This window comes from Gobius niger (genome assembly GCF_951799975.1).
Source record: "Gobius niger genome assembly, chromosome: 3".
NCBI lineage: Eukaryota > Metazoa > Chordata > Actinopteri > Gobiiformes > Gobiidae > Gobius > Gobius niger.
Window position 1 is genome coordinate 4,065,981 of NC_136854.1, and position 12,746 is coordinate 4,078,726.

Genomic DNA, 12,746 nt, shown 5'->3' on the forward strand with positions numbered 1-12,746 from the left:
TAAACATCCCACACTCTGATCAAAACAGCAGGTTAAAGCAGTTCATATAAAGATGATTTATTCAGTGACGTTCGTAAACAACAGTGACAGCAGATTTACAGCAAAAAAGGGTTTTATTTTGAAAAACAAACTCTTATTTTGAAACAGCAGTTTACCCCAATCAAAGTATATAAATATATCTGTGAATTTTCAGATTCAAACTTGTATTAAACCAGCATAAATGATTCATAAATACTTCCACAAATAAAATATCTCCATAGTTTTACATATTCTGATGATTTTGTCACTAAAGTGCTTCTTTAGATTTCAAACATTTTCATTCACTCTGAGGCCACACGTTTTAATCCTTACAAATCGATCTTTCTCAAGGCAAAACAAGAAAAGGCTTCATTTTAATTTCTATTTTTCTCAGTCCAGAAAAGTGTTGTTTTTCAGCCTTATCTTTGGGCGAACTCTCCTGTAATGAAGGCATTTACATTTTATCAGTACAAACCTTGGCTGAACAAGTTAACCCCTTAACTCCCACCTGAACCGAGCACATTTTCTCCTGTTTGGCTTTACCCCAATCCAAAAGCTTCTGGAAAAAAGCTGTGAAAATAGCAACAAAACTGAGACGAAAACAATGATGGAAATGTGACAAAAAAGCGAGAAAACATTGATAAAAAAGTGATGAAAAATTGATGAAAAAGGGCAAAAATGTCACAAAAAGTCACAAGAAATTGACGAAAAAATTGACAAAAAAATGACAAAAAATGACAAAAAATTGATAAAAAATGGACAAAAAAATGACAAAAAATGACAAAAATTTGATAAAAAATTTACCAAAAAATGAAAAAAAAAAAGTGAAAAATTGACAAAAAAACTGACAATAAATGACAAAAAATTGATCAAAAACTGACCAAAAAATAAAAAAGTGAAAAATTGACAAAAAACTGACAAAAAAATACAAAAAATGAAAAAAAATGATCAAAAATTGACCAAAAATTTGATAAAAAATTGACAAAAAAATGACAAAAAATTGATAAAAAATTTACCAAAAAAAAAAAAAAAGTGAAAAATTGACCAAAAAAATGACAAAAAATGACAAAAATGTGATAAAAAACGGACAAAAAAATACAAAAAATTACAAAAAATTGATAAAAAATTGACCAAAGCTGAATCCCCCGACAAAAAAATGATGGAAAAAAAAATCAGATGACGTGAGAAAAAAGATCCTCTCGGTTCAGGCGGGAGTTAAGAGGTTAAACATGTGGCCAAAACCAGACGTTATTCTGCAAACGTCCACCAGAGGGCACTGTGGCGCTTCCTGTCCGAAAACAAAACATCTTTGCAAATAAATAAAGGTTTACAGCATCAGGAAAACAGCAGGAGAATGAACCAAGAGACCGGAAACTTTAACAACGGGTTCATTTTCTTTATGTCGTAAAGATGAGCAGATTTGAGACGAGACGGCGCCGGTGACTGGAGGAAAACGTATCATTTATGCATATTAATTATACAATACTTTCAGCGGCGACATGTGCATCGTTTTATTGACATGTTGCTTGATTAGTTTTTGAATTAACTTGTTATGAAAACACTTTGAAATGTATTTTCTCACAGCAACCTCTTTTCTCCTCCCCATGTCTTTGTATCTATATTTAGTAGAAAAATATATTCATAATTAAGCATTTGTTAAACCTCTTAACTCCCGCTTGAACCGAGAGGATCTTTTTCCTCAAGTCATCAGATTATTTTCCATCATTTTTTGGGGGGGTATTCAACTCATTTATGTAACTTTTCTGTCACATTTTTGTCATTTTTTGTCAAATTTTTATCACATTGTTGTCATTTTTTTGTCAAATTTTTTGTCAAATTTTTATCACATTTTTGTAACTTTTTTGTAAATTTTTTGTCAAATTTGTGTCATTTTTTGTCATATTTTTGTCATTTAAAAAAAAAAATTGTATCACATTTTTGTCACTTTTTGGTCAATTTTTTTAATCACCTTTTTGTCATTTTTGTCATTTTTCGGGCAATTTTTTTTGTCATATATTTGTCACATTTTGTCAATATTTTTGTCCATTTTTTGTCAATTTCTTGTGACATTTTTGTGACATTTTTGCCACTTTTTCATCCATTTTTCGTCACTTTTTTATCAACGTTTTCTCACTTTTTTGTCACATTTCCAACATTGTTTTCGTCTCAGTTTTGTTGCTATTTTCACAGCTTTTTTCCAGAAGTTTTTGGACTGGGGTAAAGCCAAACAGGAGAAAATGTGCTCGGTTCAGGTGGGAGTTAAGGGGTTAAAGTAGTTTCTGAATAATTGGAGAAAGTTCAGATTTTTCCCCTCTTTATCTCCCATTAAAGCCGCACTAAGTAACTCATGCCCCTAGAGGCCACGAGCGTCACTGCGCCTGGACCCTGATACAGCGCAGAGTCCGGTGTCCGACTCTTGGTCCATTTTAAAAACAGCATTGTCTTAAATCCAGCAGAGACAAAGTGACAGTGAAGCTACAGATATGAACGATTTACAAAACAAAGATATCAGTGATTCGCTTGAATTAAAGTTCTTTATCTAAGATCCGATACAAAACCACGAATCCCACTGACAGGGATTTGTTTTTGGCAAAAAGACCAAACCTCCTCAAACTTTCCCGTAGATTAAAGTCATTTCTTCCTGACGGTCGGTGACTCCGAGTGGATCCTCAGGAGTTTAGTCCCAGACAGTGAGTTACTGAGGGACACAAAAACATCCAGACTTCACTTCATCGCTGATGCTAACGGCTAACGCTAACGGCTAACGCTAACGAAACATGAGAATAGCAACAAGATTCAACATAAAGAACCTTCACGTTTTAGAATGTGATGATGTCATAATGTCGGGTGGTGGGCGGGGCCAAAACAACCCTATGGGAGAAATACAGTTTTTCTCCAAAAACTAAAATTGACAAATGATTTTTCTCATCAAAGTGTCTGGTTTTAATTGGATTCAGAAAGTCCTTCACACCGACCAACATCACGCTCATGTTTTGGAATATTGTCTCCACTGTCGACGGGTTTAGGAGAAAATAATTGGAGTTTAGTTTAAATGTGCTGACAGAGGAGGCGATGAACTTGTCATAATTGAAATCACGATTATTCAAACGATTATTTGTTACTTGTATTTAAAAAAAAAATATTTTCTGTTTTCTGAACAGTCATAAAAGTACAAATGATTTCAAGTTTGCCTCGATTAAGGAGAGGTCTCTGTTTCACCCCTGCCCCCTGCTGTCCAGCCCTCACACCTGCCCCCTGCTGGCCAGCCCTCACACCTACGCAAGTAAACTGAGCAGCGCGGCCTGATGACATCATCACACAGCGCCGTTTGTTTTTATGTCAGGCAAAAGCATGAACCGTGGCACGAGAAAAGCGAAGGGAAAATAATCCCAGCGCCATGAATGCAATAAGGCAATAAAAAAAATAAAAAAAAATTAAATAAAAAAAAAACGAAATAAAAAAAAATGCAAAAAAAAATATATTTTTTTTTTTCCGATTATGCTAATTTTTAATCGTTTAGTGTAATAATCAAAACATAATCGAATTTTCGATTAATTGCACAGCCCTAAGACTTCCCATCAGTAACTCACTGTCAGTGTCTCCTATTGGGAAAATAAGGAACAGAAGCGTCCAGAGATCACACTCACGGGTCAGTCTGTCCAGTGGAACATAAGGCACATGTGGGCGCGGCGGGGGAGGAGCCTCACAGCAGCTTGGGCCTGATGGAGGAGGAGCCTCACAGCAGTTTGGGCCTGATGGAGGAGGAGCCTCACACAGCAGCTTGGGCCTGATGGAGGAGGAGCCTCACAGCAGCTTGGGCCTGATGGAGGAGGAGCCTCACAGCAGCTTGGGCCTGATGGGGGAGGAGCCTCACAGCAGCTTGGGCGCGGCGGGGTTGGGCCTGACGGAGGAAAAGGCCCCGATGTGGCTGACGAGGTTGGGCTCCAGGCTGCGGGCCCGCTCCCCCCACAGCGTCCGCAGCGCCCCGTACAGCACCATGTCCTTGGCGTTCCCCTTGGAGCAGAACGCCGCGTCCAGGATGTCGGCCGCCCGCAGGGACGCGTTGCCCGGGAACAGCATGGCGGGCGTGCAGCACTCGGTCGCCGGGGAGACGGCGTACAGCTGCGGGGACAGGCGGCGCAGCTCCAGGAGGTAGTGCCGCCCGAACAGCTCCGACACCGCCATGAAGTACAGCGTGAAGAAGAGGAGGCTGGCGCGGGACAGGGACACGCCCACGGGGAGGCGCTTGCAGTGAGGCGCGGCCAGGAGCAGCGCCGTCGCCAGCACCGCCCCCAGACCCGCCCACTCCAGGATGCGGGACGGCTCCGGGTTCCAGTAGCGCTGCAGCCGCTCGGGGTGGTACAGCTTCACGTACAGGCTGTCCCAGACGCAGCTGCGCGAGAGCAGGCTGTAAACCACGGAGAAGAAGTCCGGCCCGGGCAGCGCGTCGTCCTCCAGGACCAGGACGCTCCGGGCGCGGGTCAGCTCCAGGCCTTTGCGCAGACAGAACACGTAGTCGCGCTTCTCCCTCTCGAAGGTGTTCACCGCCCCCCCGTCGTGCTCCTGCGGGCCCCGCCGGACCACTTTAAAGCGCCTCTCCAGCAGCGCCGCGTCCTCGTTGGCGTGCGGGCCGCGCTCCACGTCGCAGATCAGCACGTCTGCGCAGCGCCGCCTCCCCCCGCAGCCGGGCAGCAGCTCGTGCAGCCGCCGCGCCACCTGCAGGAGGTAGTGGAAGTCCCTGGCCTCGCTGCGCCGCGCCGTCACCACCGTCACCAGCAGCTCCGGCTCCTCGGACAGCTCCGGGTCCGCGTCTTGGCTTCCCGCGGCCTCCCAGAAGCGCAGGGCGTCCAGCCCGCGGGCCAGGCTGTCCCGCAGCGCAGACTCGCTCATGGAGTCCAGGAACAGCGGCCGGATGTAGTAGTAGGAGTAGACCAGGCGGTGGCAGCAGAGAGGCAGCAGGAGGCCGAAGGTGACGAGGCACAGGAGGAGGGCGTGGCACACGGGGGCGGGGCAGCGCACGGACTGGGCCAGCCGGGGGCGCCATCGAGGCATCGGGAACACATCCGACTGGAAACAGGAGAGAGAGAGAGAGATTACAGAGCGGGACAAGAACCAGGGATGAAATCTGGACACATTAAAAACAACACTTTGCACAGGTCTCCACAATTTTGAAAAAACATTTCTACCGCATTTCCCCTAATTTTTCTTCATTTTTTCATCTGTTTTTTGTGTGTCATTTCTTTGACATTTTTTCAGTAATTTTTTGTTCTTTTTTCAGTCATTTTTTGTTCTTTTTTGTTCTTTTTTTGTTCTTTTTTTAAATAATTGTTTGTCTTTTTTTTGTCACATTTTTTGTAATTTGTTTGTCACATTTTTTGTTCTTTTTTTTCTTCATAATTTTTTTTTTCTTTTTTGTAATTTTTTTGTCACATTTTTGGTCATTTTTTCGTCACTTTTTTGTTAAAGTTTTTTCACTTTTTTGCCACATCATCACAGACATTTCTAGCACATTTCCCCCTAATGTTTCTTCATTTTTTCCTCTGTTTTTTGTTGTTGTCATTTTTTAGACATTTTTGTCATTTCTGTAATTTTTTGTTCTTTTTTTAAATAATTGTTTGTCTTTTTTTTGTCACATTTTTTGTAATTTTTTTTGTCATTTTTTGTCATTTTTTTTGTCACATTTTTGGTCATTTTTTTCTTTATAATTTTTTTGGTCTTTTTTATCTTTTTTTGTCAGATTTTTGTCAGATTTTTTGGTCATTTTTTTCGTCATTTTTTTGTTCTTTTTTTAAATATTTTTTTGTCATTTTTTTGTCACATTTTTGGTCATTTTTTTTCTTTAAAATTTTATTTTTTCTCATTTTTTTGTTCTTTTTTTTGTCTTTTTTATCTTTTTTTTGTCACATTTTTTGGTCACTTTTTTGTCGAAGTTTTCTCACTTTTTGCCACATCATCACAGACATTTCTAGAACATTTTCCCCAAATTTTTCTTCATTTTTTCCTGTTTTTTTTTTTGGAATTTTTTTTTGACATTTTTGTCATTTCTTCTGTCATTTTTTGTTCTTTTTTTGTTCTTTTTTTAAATAATTGTTGGTCTTTTTTTGTCACTTTTTTAGTAATTTTTTAGTAATTTTTTTGTCATATTTTTGTCACATTTTTGTCACATTTTTTGTTTTTTGTCTTTTTTAATCATTTTTTCGTCACATTTTTTGTCAAATTTTTTTAATTTATTTTTCTTATTTTTCTTTATAATTTTTTTGTCTTTTTTATCATTTTTTTCGTCACTTTTTTGTCGAAGTTTTCACACTTTTTGCCACATCATCACAGACATTTCTAGCACATTTTCCCCTAATTTTCCTTCATTTTTCCTGTTTTTTTGCAATTTTCCCCGTATTTCTTGACATTGGAGATAGACTCCATATTGCTGGATACTGGACCCGGTGGCGCCTCTGGGCTGTGGATTTTATTGCCATCACCATAAGTGCAGTTTCAGCTTTGGCCTGTAGGGGCAGTGTGTAAAGAGACACACAGTCTTTAACCTCTTAACTCCCGCCTGAACCGAGAGCATTTTCTCCAGTTCAGCTTTACCCAAATCCTGTAGGCCAGTGTAACGCCTCATTTGAAAGCTAAGACCTACAAAACTCATCTAAATGGATCTTTTTCCTCACATCTTCAGATTTTTTTCCATCTTTATTTGGGGGGTATTCAACTCATTTTTTGTCATTTTTGTGTCACATTTTTTGTCGTTTTTTGTTCTTTTTTTTGTCACCGTTTTGTTTTCTCACATTTTTGAAAAAAAGAAAAAGTTTACGTAAAAGGTCAATTCTTTGCTTCACAAAAACTAATGTATTACTGCCCATCTTTGACTTCAGAGAGTTTTTCCTTTGGATTTAAAGTTTGTGACCCCGTGTTGTTTCAGCAGAACGAGCAGACGCCTCACAGTGACTGCAGTTACTTTAGTATTTGTATCATAATATATTCATAATACTACAATGCCATCACATACCTTCCTCCTCAGCTTCTTTTCTGGCTCATATTTCTCTTCAATTCTGACCATTAAATCCACAACATCACCGGCTTTGACCGAGCTGACCGACCGGCGCCGGTCCGGCCGCATCCTCGCTCTACTCCCGCTCTACTCTCGCTTTACTCCCGCAGTAGTGTGTAGTCGTGTGCAGTAGTGTGTAGTAGTACTGCAGTATCCACCGCGGTGTAACACATGAAATACTTCCTCATGGTTTTGATTGTGCGCCTCTGGAACACGCCTCCATCACAAAACTATGACACTTCATGAGTCAGAGGAACCATGCAGCTGTTCAGGACAGACTCTCTCAAACAGAACCGGCCAAGTGACAACAACACAACCAAAAATCACATTCTGGGTTAATGAGCGAAAGGACAAGTTCGCGAAGGCCCAGGACACTTTATTCAAAAACTAAACCAGATCCAAAATCCCTCGGAGCAAATCTTTGATCCATTACTCAAATATAAAATGACAGGCCTGGATCAAAGCTGCAACTGTTGATGTGCCGTCATCACATGAAGCTCCTCTCACTGGAACATGAAAAGCTCTGATGCAAAACTAAAACATTTGCATAAAAAGAGGAACTATATGTTAAGGCGTAATAATACCAGGAGTGCTATGGCGTCCGCACAAAGGCACAGAGCGATATCCACTTACACCATGGAGCATTTCTCACTCAGACTGGGCTGTAAACACTGCTAAAGTGACGTTAGCCCACAGTTACCTTTGCCCGTTAGCCTGTTAGCTTCTTCTTCGTGATTCCATTAGTGTGTATTGGTGACTCTGACCCGGAGGCAGGAAAGTTGAAATAGTGGTTTTCTGTCCAGAGACACCAGGGGGAGTTGAAAGACCCCCCAATCATCCCTTTAACACTTGTACTACCCCCACAGGGACTACGGAGAGAGGGTTTATTAAGGTAAACAAGTTACTTAGTTCTGCTTTAAAGGTTTATTTTGTGATATAAACTAATCATCATTTAATTTTATCCTCATTAAGTAAAATCAGTGCTTTTCTTTCAAAAATAAGAACATTTAAGTGACTTCAAACTTTTGAGCGATGGTGCATTAGTGACTTTAGATCTGGTTTAGCTTTAAAATAAACTGTTAATTAGTAAAATTCAATTATTGTTTGGGTTCAAAGCTCATGAAAGGAAGAAGTTTTATAATAAAGTATCCCAAATAAATGTATGAGAAACATTGACTCAATAATTGTGACTCTTTGTGCCGATCAGGTTTTCCGGTCTCCAGGTTTTTATGTGTTTAGTTTCACCTGTAGTGGGAGGTAAATCCTCCGAGGCTCCTGCTGTTGTGGAGCCGCCGGCAGCAACAAAAACAATAAGTGACGTAACCAGCCCGACGGCGCCCTGGGAAACCTGCCCTGGGGCGAGTCCCCGTCTGCTGCCGGGACAGACGCGTCATCACGTCACACAAAAGACTGATTTGCAAACTAAAATTATCTGAACAAAGGCAGTTACGGCGCTAACCCTGAGCACAGACCTTCAGGTGCGTCAGAGAACACGGAATTATAGTCATTAAGTCATAATTATTAGTGCCTTTGTCGGCTCCTGTCGGTCCTGTTTCACGGCTCATTAAAGTAAACCATGAACCAAACACTGCCCCCTGGTGTCGGAGCCGCTCCACAGAGATACAGCTTCCCTCTTTCAGTCACAAGGTGGGCAGTATATCAAGCACAACATGACACTGAAATGTAGTTCACTGTTACTTTAGAGCAGGGGTCTGCAACGTCAGGCCCGGGGGCCAAATCCGGCCCTACAGCACAGAACCTCTGGCCCCCAAGATCATTTTGAGAAATATAATTGTGCAAAGAAGAGCTCAAATACCTGTTAACCTGTTCAGGACCGCCGTCCCTGATCAGGGACTGACTCCAGTTCCATTGACTTGCATACAGTATTTAGGCAAATTATATTTCGACCAAATGTTTTGTTTTTTTACTTTGATATTGCATCTGCAAGCTAACATTATTAACGCTATGATTTCTCTCCTTTCTTTACTGATCACAGCAATGGCCGTTACCACAATAAAAATGTGATTTTGTTCCAAAATATTGTCTCTGTCCCTTGTTCAACAAATGAACAAATGAACAAATGAAGGCTCTCTCCTTCAAAATACAAGGAAAGGAGTTTTAATTTCATAAAATAACCCAAATAATAATACATGTAGCCTAAACTAAGTTACATGTCAACACATTCTAAATTACACAAAATAATCCCAACGATACAACTGTAAAACATGAGCTTTACCAGCAGAGGGCGCACTATCACGGTGGATTCGCTTTGGTGGCTCCGGGTCTGCAGCTAAACATTATTGCCCCCCGGGGCTGGAGGAGGAGGAACCAGCTAAGTTAAAGGGTCTGTATTGTTAGGCGTGGAGTAGGTACTAAAAAAAGATAAAAAGGTTCCCCTTTTTATCCGCTCAGAAAATCTTTAATTTTGTAATGTTTCACGCAACTGTGTTTAAGTAGGAAAACGTGGAGCAGGTAACTCCTAACCCCTGAGCAGAGGCTAAATGCTAACGACATGTGCATGACTGAGCGCACAAAGGCCAGACAGGTACGCATCAACTCGTCTAAGCTCAGGTAAGAACATATCTCAGTCACCCCCACCTGAACCAAGCGCATTGTCTGCAGCTTTACCCAAATCTCCGTGGAGACGAGCTGGAGCCGTCCCGCCCTTAGTAAAGTTACAGTCGTGTCTGAGGAGCCGCTCACAGTGAAGCTCATGTTTGTCCGTCATAAAATAAATGCTTGTATTTTAACTTTATTTATCTGTACATTTATACGCTGTGGCTTTAAACTTCATATTTCAGCTTTTCGTGCGTAAATGATTTACCCCCCGCGCTTTACCTTTGCCCCGTGACGTCACAGAGCACGGTTCTCCGCAGACACGCCCCCCCCCCCACATAAAATAATCATCTCAAAAATTAATCCCCCAAATCACCCCCTCTGAGTCCAGACCGTAATCCCGCCGCGGTCTGAGAGTCCCGGGGGTTTACGGGGGGGCTACGGGAGGATGGCGAGGCTTCAGAGCAGCTGTGCCCGCGATCACAGCGTCCACAGCGGCCGAGGAACCAGCACCGAGCCGGGGCTGAAATGAGGCCAATCAAGGCTGAATCTGGACCAAACACGAGCTGAAACCAGGGACAGTCCGGACGGAGCCAGAGCGTAAAGCGGATAAACCTCCCCCCCCCTCCGGGTCCGCGTCCCGGCCCGGTTCCGCGGCTCTTACCTGGGCTGGAGAGGCCTGGAGGAGGCGGCGGGGAGGATGTGGAGGGGCTGGCCGGGGCGGGAGCGCTCTGAGCCCGCGGGACTCCTGTGGGATCGGCCCGTAAATGGTCAGGTCTGGAGCAGGAGGAGCAGGGGCGCGCGGCCGTAAAGCTCAGAGAGGACGCGCGCGGGGGAAACGCCAAACACGGGGTGGGAGACACGGAGGGGGGGGTCTGGAGGGGGAGGTCCGGGGGTGAACCAGGGCTGGAGGGGTGTTAGAGCGAGGGGAGACACGGCGGAGCGCGTGGTGCTGCAGGGGCGCACGAGGCCGCGGACATGGAGGAGCCGTAATGCACACCGTAAAGGCGCAGCGTGACGGTGACGTCCGGGAAATGAGAGTGACGAACCCGGAGCGGCCTGAGGGGGGCAGCACTGAGCCGCAGACACAGTGCAGAGGTGGAGAGAGTAGCTGGAAGAGCACAGAAGGGGCGAAACCGAGCTTTACCCAAATCTAAAAGCTTAACCTCTTAACTCCCGCCTGAACCGAGAGGATCTTTTTCCTCACGTCATCACATTTTTTTCCCATCATTTTTTTGTTGGGTATTCAACTCATTTTTGTAACTTTTTGGTCATTTTTTTGTCAATTTTTTTTATCAGATTTTTGTCACATTTTTGGTCAAAATTTGGTCATTTTTTTGTCACATTTTTGTCATTTTTTTGTCATATTTTTGTCATTTTTTGTCATTTTTTGTCACATTTTTTGTCCTTTTTTTTGTCCATTTTTTGTCATTTTTTTGTCACATTTTTGTCATTTTTTATGTCATTTTTTGTCATTTTTATGTCATTTTTAGTCATTTTTTGGTCATATTTTTGTCATATTTTGTCATAATTTTGTCATAATTTTGTCATATTTTTGTCATTTTTATGTCATTTTTTTGTCAAATTTTTGTCTTTTTTTGTCACATTTTGTCACATTTTTGTCATTTTTATGTCATTTTTTTGTCAAGTTTTTGTCTTTTTTTCTTCAATTTTTCGTCAATTTCTTGTGACATTTTTGCCACTTTTTCATCCACTTTTTCGTCAATGTTTTCTCACTTTTTTGTCACGTTTCCATCATTGTTTTCGTCTCAGTTTTGTCGCTATTTTCACACCTTTTTTCCAGAAGCTTTTGGATTTGGGTAAAGCCAAACTGGAGAAAACGTGCTCGGTTCAGGTGGGAGTTAAGGGGTTAAAAGAAAAGCATCCAAAAACAAAAATGTGCTGGAAAAGCAACAAAAAAGTGACAAAAACACAACAAAATGTGACGAAAACGTGACGACAAAGCAATGAAAAAATAACATGAAAGAAACCCCGAAAAACAAGTCCGCCCTGAGTAGCTGTAACATTGACACAATCTTACTCAAGTACAAGGATAAAGTAGTGGTAAATATAAATAAATAAATATAATAAATAAAAGTAAAGCTAAACTCACCTCCGACATGAGTCACACTTGTGCCTCAGGCTGAAGTCCTGGAAAAGTCACGGTTTTCTTCCCAACATTCTGACACTCCCAGGACTTTAGCCTGAAGGGTCTGTGGAGGAACTGGTTCAGTCAGAGGTGGAGAAACACTCGAGTAAAAGGGAAATGATAGACCTGTGTTCTGAAGTGTGTTGTGTGTCAGTCTCTCTCTGGCATTTCTCACATTTGTATACATTTGAATATAATGTCCTGATCAAAAGTTTAAAGGAACAGGCCACCGTTTCTCCAGACTGAGAGATGTTCTTACCTGATGTGGACCTGTGTGGTCTTTGTGTGTGCGCTCAGTGTGTTCCTATGGCTCCAAACGGGGTGAAGTTAGAAGTGACCAAGCTCTTCCACACAGACCAGACAGGTCCACTATGGTCCACTGTGGTTCACTATGGTCCACTATGGTCCACTGTGGTTCACTATGGTCCGCTATGGTCCACTATAGTCCACTATGGTCCACTATGGTCCACTATAGTTCACTATGGTCCACTTATAATTAGATCTATAGTTTTCCTCACATATGTCTGTTACAGAACTAAAGGAAGACAAAAACATTCCATTTTATAACTAGAAACAAAATCAGGTATAGCTCCTTTAACTGCCCACTGTCATCCTGTGACAGGGGGCGGGGCTTGTGAGTCAGGGGGCGGGGTTTGTGCTCGGGTTAAACACACCTGAGCAGGTGACAGGTCATGTGACCCCGCCCAGACCGAGTTACCACAGATCCAGTTTCACAGACGAGAAACACGAGACGAGGCGATTATCCAGAGCAGCACTTCCCCAACACGACCAGTGTGTCAGATGCCCTCACACTGAGGAGAGTGTGTCAGGTGCCCTCACACAGAGGAGAGTGTGTCAGATGCCCTCACACAGAGGAGAGTGTGTCAGGTGCCCTCACACTGAGGAGAGTGTGTCAGATGCCCTCACACAGAGGAGAGTGTGTCAGATGCCCTCACACTGAGGAGAGTGTGTCAG

At 42.5% G+C, this 12,746-nt stretch overlaps 1 protein-coding gene across 1 annotated transcript; it reads right to left on the minus strand.

Moving 5' to 3' along the window:
• Positions 1-3,789: 3,789 nt before the first annotated feature.
• On the minus strand, positions 3,790-10,454 carry pgap4 (post-GPI attachment to proteins GalNAc transferase 4). The gene is made up of 2 exons (XM_079554101.1): positions 10,287-10,454; positions 3,790-5,085 (listed from the first exon to the last, which is right to left on the minus strand). Exon 2 carries the CDS (start codon positions 5,068-5,070, stop codon positions 3,889-3,891), a length of 1,182 nt encoding a protein of 393 aa, XP_079410227.1. The 5' UTR covers positions 5,071-5,085; positions 10,287-10,454; the 3' UTR covers positions 3,790-3,888.
• Between the last annotated feature and the right edge of the window lie 2,292 nt (positions 10,455-12,746).